This window comes from Argentina silus (genome assembly GCF_951799395.1).
Source record: "Argentina silus genome assembly, chromosome: 12".
NCBI classification, from domain to species: Eukaryota; Metazoa; Chordata; class Actinopteri; order Argentiniformes; family Argentinidae; genus Argentina; species Argentina silus.
Genome location: NC_139666.1, coordinates 19,085,321 through 19,092,820, shown reverse-complemented (window position 1 = coordinate 19,092,820; position 7,500 = coordinate 19,085,321). Strand labels below are relative to the sequence as shown.

The following is a 7,500-nucleotide window of genomic DNA, read 5'->3' as shown; positions in this document are numbered from 1 at the left end:
AGCTATCCCATACCTGGGATTTAGAATACAACAGAAACTAAATCCATTAGTCCCAACTGTCATTCCATCCACCCCACCCCCAACATCTGACAGAGGCCACCACAACCTTTCTCTGTCCTGATTTCTGGCCTCTAAATCTAGAATGTCTCCTTCCTCACCCTCTTCCCCACCTCCCTTCAGACTACTTGACCTCAAACGGGCGCATGAGTGAGGGCGAGGCACGAAAGAAGTTTTGGCAGATTCTGACAGCAGTGGACTATTGCCACAGACACCACATCGTCCACCGCGACCTCAAAACTGAGAACCTGCTGCTGGACGCCAACATGAACATCAAACTGGCTGGTGAGTTCAGAAGAGACCATGCTAACTTAGGGGAGAATTAGGCCTTCTTGAAAAGAGAGGAACATATTTTATTAAAAGCCCTTTACTGAGTCCTGACTGATGTTCAGACTGCCTCATCTCTAACAGGGAGATTTGAGGCTTTGGGAGTCTCAGGCTATGCGTCACTGTAATTAAAAAATCTCTGCTGTGTCTGTACTAATTAAGTAATAACTCGCTCCTTTTTTATTAACAAGAATATTATCTGGGGTGAAATAGCAGGTTCATCACAAGAGCTGATGCTACTCAAAGGGAGTGTGCCATACAGTAAACAGACAGACAGACAGACAGACAGACAGACAGACAGACACACACACACACACACACACACACACACACAAACACTTTTTTGTTCTATATATCACACACACACACACACACACACACACACACACACACACACACACACACACACACACACACACACACACACTGCCAGGAAATGTTGCAGGCCCAAGGGGTAACTCAAGCCCAAGGGGTAAGCTTCATTATGGCAGGACAATCAGCAGCTCTGTGTCAGAGTTCAGGGTTATATTGGCTCAGATATGATATTGCCTTTGATCGCTCATTAGAACAGATTAAACATTTAACAGTATCAACTAAACAAATCTCTGCAACCAAACAACCAACCACGAGTTTCACTAACGAGCCAACTCTTTTTCTCTTCCCTTTTTTCTCCCTCCCTTTTCTCTCCCCCTACCTTCTCTCACATTCAGACTTTGGATTTGGGAACTTCTATAATGCCGGTGAGGCTCTGTCAACATGGTGTGGAAGCCCCCCCTACGCAGCACCTGAAGTGTTTGAGGGGAAAGAATACGAGGGTCCTCACTTGGACATCTGGGTAAGGGCTCTCAAGGAAGCTGGACACAAAATGGCCACCCATGTTGTGCCCCCAAATGGACCTTTGTTGATGTTAGGGATAGATAGATAGAATAGATAGACTAATGGATTACTGCAATTAAAATACAAGTCACTCTAATGCAACTAGTGAAAGGTTTAATTATCATCAAAAAATGAATACTAATGAAAGTTAAATGGCTATTACTAACATTCCTCTCCTTGCTCCTCTTCCCTCTATAGAGCCTTGGTGTGGTTCTGTACGTTCTCGTGTGCGGTTCCCTCCCATTCGACGGGCCCAGCCTCCCCGCCCTCAGACAGAGAGTCACCGAGGGGCGCTTCAGAATCCCCTTCTTCATGTCACAAGGTACGCGTCATGGCAATGATCCAGTAACAAAAATACCAACGATAATAAGGCTTTTCATAGCACTCATAGTCCTCATAGTGTTGTGATTGTTTTCTTGCTGTAGTGATTGGCCTTCAGGACCCAGAAGGACATACAAGTATTAGAATCTGACTGTTCCCCTCCTTTCCCAGACTGTGAGAACCTGATCCGTAAGATGCTGGTGGTCGACCCAGCCAAGAGGATCACTGTGGCCCAGATCAAGCAGCACCGCTGGATGTTGGCCGACCCGTCAGCCCCCCAACAGACCCTCAGTATGGCCCTGCCCCTGACCGACTACAACTCCAACCTGGGGGACTACAGCGAGCCCGTCCTGGGCATCATGAACACGCTGGGCATCGACCGCCAAAGGACCATTGAGGTGAGCAGGCATGGATGGACTTGATTGATTAGCTTCATTTTGGGTATAAAAAGCAGGTTTGGTTGTAGAGAGTGGATATACAGGGGTGGTCAAAAGTTTCAGGTTTAGATCTAGGATGGAGGTGGGGTTTTTTGCGACAGTTAGTCATGTCTGGTGTGTGATCAAGAGGTGTGTTATCTCACTGAGGTGGCGCCATAGTCAAACCCACCCTGGATTCCTGTGCACCCGGGGGCTTACTGCTCGTTTGGCAAAGAGAATTAGGGGGATAACTGACATCTGCTTTTAAAAGCTGACACACTGAGTGCTGAAGAGACAATCCCTCACTGCAGTCTCTGAGGAGATTAGACCGAGTCCTGTGTTAGTCTGTAAGTCTGTGTGTGTGTGTGTGTGTGTATGTGTGTGTGTGTGTGTGTGTGTGTGTGTGTGTGTGTGTGTGTGTGTGTGTGTGTGTGTGCATGTGTGTGCGTGCCTCTATTTCAAAAGGAGAGCAAGAGACAGGAGATGGTATAACGCTGACTAATACAGCCCACTATGACACACTCTTTTAGACATGTTAAGCCTCACCAAAATGGCCGACTAACAAATCCTTGTTTTCTTGCCCTAGTCTCTGCAGAGCAGCAGCTACAACCACTTCTCTGCCATCTACTACCTACTGCTGGAGAAGGTCAGGGAGCACCGAGCCCAGCAGCTCAGCCGCCAGTGTGGAGCATGGAGCCAGAGGCCCAGGAGCATCTCAGACTCCACACTCCCAGAGGTGAGAGCTTTAGCTAGGCTTCCTGAGTTTGGTTCTTGGCCTAGGGTTTTGAGTATGGTGGGGCCTCTGTTTTCATTTGGTTGTCTAATAGTGCTATGTTCTTGCATATCCTAGGTTATTATTGAATCATCTGACAGCTTTAGAACCCCGGCCTACCCCATTCCACCCAAGAGCACCCCTCCTATCCACTCTGAGATGGAATGCGACCAAGGTGCACTATTCCAGGTAAGAGGAAAACTAGATAGTATTCTGCCCTGATTACTAGATAAGCTTGGCCCCCATCATTGCTAGGTTGAATCTTTTACACCTTGACCTTCTGAGAGCTAATAGTTTAATTAAAAGTTAGCTGTCAACAGTAAGCACTCTGCTATTAGCAGCTAACGGTTAGCCTATTATAACGGTTAGCGCTCCTCCATTTGTTTCCCGTCTATCAGCAGCTAATGGTTAGTGCTCCTCCTCCTGTTTCCAGCGTGTGGTGTTCCCTGTGGAGGCCAGCCTGAACCGTCTGCTGTGGAACCGCTCCATCTCCCCCAACAGCCTACTGGAGACGAGCATCAGTGAGGAGGTGCGACCCAGGGACCTGGAGGAGGAGGAGGCCCCACACACCTCCGTGCCCCCTCACCTGCCCAGCACCACCTCCCGCAGACACACCCTGGCCGAGGTCTCCGCTCGTTTCCACCAGTGCAACCCCCCCTGTGAGTGTCCTATGAATACACAGTGAGACTTGTATGATTTAACACACACACCATCACCACCAAATACACACCCAACCTCCTATATAACTAGCCCCTCTCCTCTCCTCTCCTCTCCCTAGGCATCATGGTCAACCCCACAGATGGAGCCTCCTCTGACAGCTGTCTGAAGTCTTCGTCCAGCCCAAACCCGGCCCTGCAAGCCCCTATGGGGGGTCTGTCAGCCCTGCTGACCTCTGGAGTTGCCCCCAGGGCCATGGCCCTTGCTGGGACCCCCCTGGGCTTCTCCTCACACCTTCTCCCCAAGGCCCAGGGCTGCCTCCCCGCTGCCAGCTTCCAAGAGGGCCGCAGAGCCTCCGACACCTCCCTCACACAAGGTAGGGGAGAGAGACTGTCACTGTATGGGAGTTTATTACATAGTATAAACTCACAGTTTCACATCATGTATAACCAAATGTTTAACAGATAACCACCATCTAACCAGTGTCTGCCTTTCTCCAGGTCTCAAAGCCTTTCGCCAGCAGCTGAGGAAGAACACACGCACCAAAGGGCTTCTGGGGTTGAATAAGATTAAGGGCCTAGCGCGGCAGGTTTGCCCTCCAGCCTCTTGTAACCGTGGCAGCCGTGGGTCACTGGGTCCCGCCCTCAACGAGCACCGTAGCATGCTGGAGGAAGTGCTGCACCAGCAGAGGTGAGCGGGAGGCACACACAACACACACACACACACACACACACACACACACACACACACACACACACACACAGTTAGTGTCACTCTAACTCTCCTCTCTGTCTCTCTCTCTTCAGGATGCTGCAGATCAGGCACCAGCCCCAAGCTCCTCAGACCGGGCCATCCCAGAATCCCCTGCTCTTCCTGTCCCAGCAGCAGCCCCCCTCCCCTCCTCCTACCACTGTCTTTTCCCCCTCCACTCTGTTCGACTCCCCCACGCCCATCCATCTCCAGGGCGATCTTCAACATCCCATGCCCCCTCACCAGGGTATGCGTCTCCAACATGCCTTCTGGCAGCAACCTCTGGAGGCGTCCTCTTCCTGCTCCTCCTCCTGCTCCTCATCATCTTCATCCTTCTCTTCCTCTCTCTCCACCGTGGTCTCGGCTGCTTACCTCCTTGAGGCCCGTCTGCACATCAGTCAACAGCCCCACCATCACCCTCAAACCAACCTCCACCTCCACCCGCAGCCACAACCACAGGCCCAGCCCCAGGCCCTCGACCAGGGTCCCTTCCCCCTCTTTTCCAGTCCAGGGATGTGGAGCCTGGGCTCTGCCTCCAGCAGTGACCATGAGATGCAGGAGCTGAGTCGAGGTGGGCAGCAGCAGCACAGCAGCTTTGTGATGGTGAAGTGATGGAGACAAGGACAACAAAAACAACAACATTGCTGGGCCGTAGTGATTGTTCCTCCCCTGAAAGACATCCAGAGGACAATGTCATTATGATGTCATCACTTGGGGACAGCCTAGGGTGAGAACACAATATCTCAGCTGTGCAGTTTCTCACAGGTCACCCGTTTATGAGCAGAAGAAGAAAGAAGGAAAGGACAGATAGTCCCAAGTGTGTACAGAGAACATTATGAGAGGAAAAATCTCTGTGAAACTGAGCAAAGAGTGGACAGACAGATGATGCAAGTGACAAATCTACACTCTCTTGAACAACATTAAAACTTTCACACGAAAGTGTGTGCGTCTGTTTGCGTGTGATCAGTTAAGCTGAAAATTAAGCAATAACCAAACTCTGGACGAGGCTGTGAATCCTCATACCCCCAGAGAAGCAATAATGGACTAGGCCTCAACTTGATAGGGGACCCCAGTACCTCTCCACCCTCCCTTATGGGGACCCCAACTCACCCCACTCATGCTCTGAGGGGATGTGATGGACTCACTTGAAGAAAATAAATGAGGACTGGCATTTACGTACCAGACTAGATAATGTCAGACATCGCTTTTGGAGTTTTAGCTTTGCTTTTGAAAATATGAGTATCCTGTCTTCCTGATTTTGGTTTTGTGTCAGTGACTGTCAACAGAGCTTTTACATTTCATTGTTTTTCACTTTATTAGAAAAGACCAAAGTTATTTTTCTTTCTTTTTTTTTTTTTTTTTTACTTTATTTGCCTTTTGACAGAAATAGTATGTTGTAGCAGTCCGATGAACATGCAGTATAATTGAAAACTAGAAGTTTCCAAACTTTCTTTGAAGATACATTGTGCGATCTGTCATTTGTTTGTGCAAGACTATAGCTGAGCTTATGTTGCTTTTACTACAAAAGAAGATAAAACCTGGTACATCTTGATCAGCCGAAACTGAAGACAAATGTAGTCCTCTAGCTAAGAGACTAAAGCACAATAGGTACTGCTATACCCCAGTAGTGTGTGTTCAAACACCCTCTGAATTGTCCTTTTGGTGGGAGATCTTCAATCTTGCAATAATTCTGCTGTTTTATCACTACTTCCTCAGGCAGCCTTGTCTAAAACATGTCTCAATTCAGAAACATTGTTCAAATTAAGCCCATACAAAGACCTACAGCTATCAACATATTGAGTATGATGTCATTCTTTCATGTCATGCTTTCACATGGACAGAACAAAGACTTTGGGAATAGTGCAATATTTCACATTGAAATGCAAAAAGGAAAGGAGACATAGAACGTTGACATAGGACCTGCCTGTTGGTGTTTATTCCATAGTTTGTTTTTATTTGTCATTTTTGTATGATTGTATAAGGTTTTGATACCTTCAGAGGGAGATCGGTGGGTCAGGTACTATATCTATGTTTGTTGTATAAACTGGTAGAAATTATATGAAAAGAAAGAAGAGCCCCAACCATTTCATACTGCTTCTCCTCTTGACAACACGAATGCCTTGGCGCCCTGGATGGTTTTCTTGTACAATGACAGTCCTAGAGTTTAGCCAAAGAGAGAACAGAGAAGGGGGCAAACAGGCGGACTACTGACTTTCCTCTGAGTGCAGTGGCTCAAAGTGTAGCATGCTAGCTAGCTATCTAGCGGTCTTATGATGCACTATAGGTGCCCCCTCCTAGAAGGAAGCTGCTTCTGCCACACGGTAATGCTAATGCTAATTGTGTTGATGTATCCCTTAGCAGTTGGGTTCAAAGACCATAGCTGTATTTGTTTTTGTATTTTTCTAAAGAAAAAAAGAAAAAGTTGTAGCAATACTATTCTTTGCTGGAATGTGAGTTTTCTTTAAATGAATTGTCTGTTGGTGCTAGAGGTAGCAACTTATCTGGGTTAGGGTTAGGGTTAGGGTGTATGTGTTACTGTAGGTCTATATATTTTCAGACTATGTATTTGAAACACAGCTGTTTCCACCATGATACCATTGTTAGTTTGGTCAGTTTTACCATATCTGTGAAGTCAGTGGTCTCCTCTGGTTGAGGACAACATGAACAAGTTGCAGAGGAGGAAAAGGGTTTTAAGCCTGAATCCTAAAATGTTTGATAGATTTGTTTCTGAAATAAGCAGTGTTAATATTTGTAACTGTGTAACTGACATTGTTGGTAGATTGCACTCATCACCAATGCTTGTGCCTTTTTCTGAACAAACCCCCTAATATAAGAGAAACCTTCTACTCTCTAATCAGCACCAGATGGTCCCTGGGCCAGATAACTTATGTTTTATACTTTGATTTAAATTGCTGCATTGAAGAAGAAAAAAAGCATTGCACTTTACGATTAATATTTCTCATTTCAGAAATATGTTTTGTTTTCTCTTGTGGTCTCAGAAAACTCTTCACGAAGGTTATTATACCATTGAAACACTAAAACCTTTTTGATGCAGATCTGTAAGATGTCCTTTTTGGTCAATTTTGAATGATAAGATATGTGTTGTGTTTTTTTTTCCTTATTTGCTACTTGACTGTGTGTGTGTGTGTGTGTGTGTGTGTGTGTGTGTGAATGATAAAAAAGAAAGATTGTTTATTTATGTGGCTATTTATTTAAATAAAATTCACTTCCTAAACATTCTGTGTTGATTGCATGAATTAGAGTTCCAGTGTTGTGCAAGATGCCTTAGTCATATGTCAATTTAAAAACTAGAAAGTATGACTA

At 46.4% G+C, this 7,500-nt stretch overlaps 1 protein-coding gene across 2 annotated transcripts in view; it reads left to right on the top strand.

The window, feature by feature from the left end:
* The window catches only part of sik1 (salt-inducible kinase 1), a 13,944-nt gene extending 6,573 nt beyond the window's left edge, over positions 1 to 7,371 (top strand). For both annotated transcript variants that reach the window (XM_083681274.1, XM_083681273.1), the window contains 10 exons: positions 181 to 342; positions 1,095 to 1,219; positions 1,459 to 1,582; positions 1,753 to 1,979; positions 2,584 to 2,733; positions 2,848 to 2,958; positions 3,203 to 3,428; positions 3,548 to 3,802; positions 3,927 to 4,116; positions 4,233 to 7,371. In XM_083681274.1, coding sequence (XP_083537400.1) covers positions 181 to 342; positions 1,095 to 1,219; positions 1,459 to 1,582; positions 1,753 to 1,979; positions 2,584 to 2,733; positions 2,848 to 2,958; positions 3,203 to 3,428; positions 3,548 to 3,802; positions 3,927 to 4,116; positions 4,233 to 4,788 — 2,126 coding nt within the window. In that variant the 3' untranslated portion in view covers positions 4,789 to 7,371. The remainder of the gene's footprint in view (positions 1 to 180; positions 343 to 1,094; positions 1,220 to 1,458; positions 1,583 to 1,752; positions 1,980 to 2,583; positions 2,734 to 2,847; positions 2,959 to 3,202; positions 3,429 to 3,547; positions 3,803 to 3,926; positions 4,117 to 4,232) is intronic.
* The last annotated feature ends 129 nt before the right edge of the window (positions 7,372 to 7,500 follow it).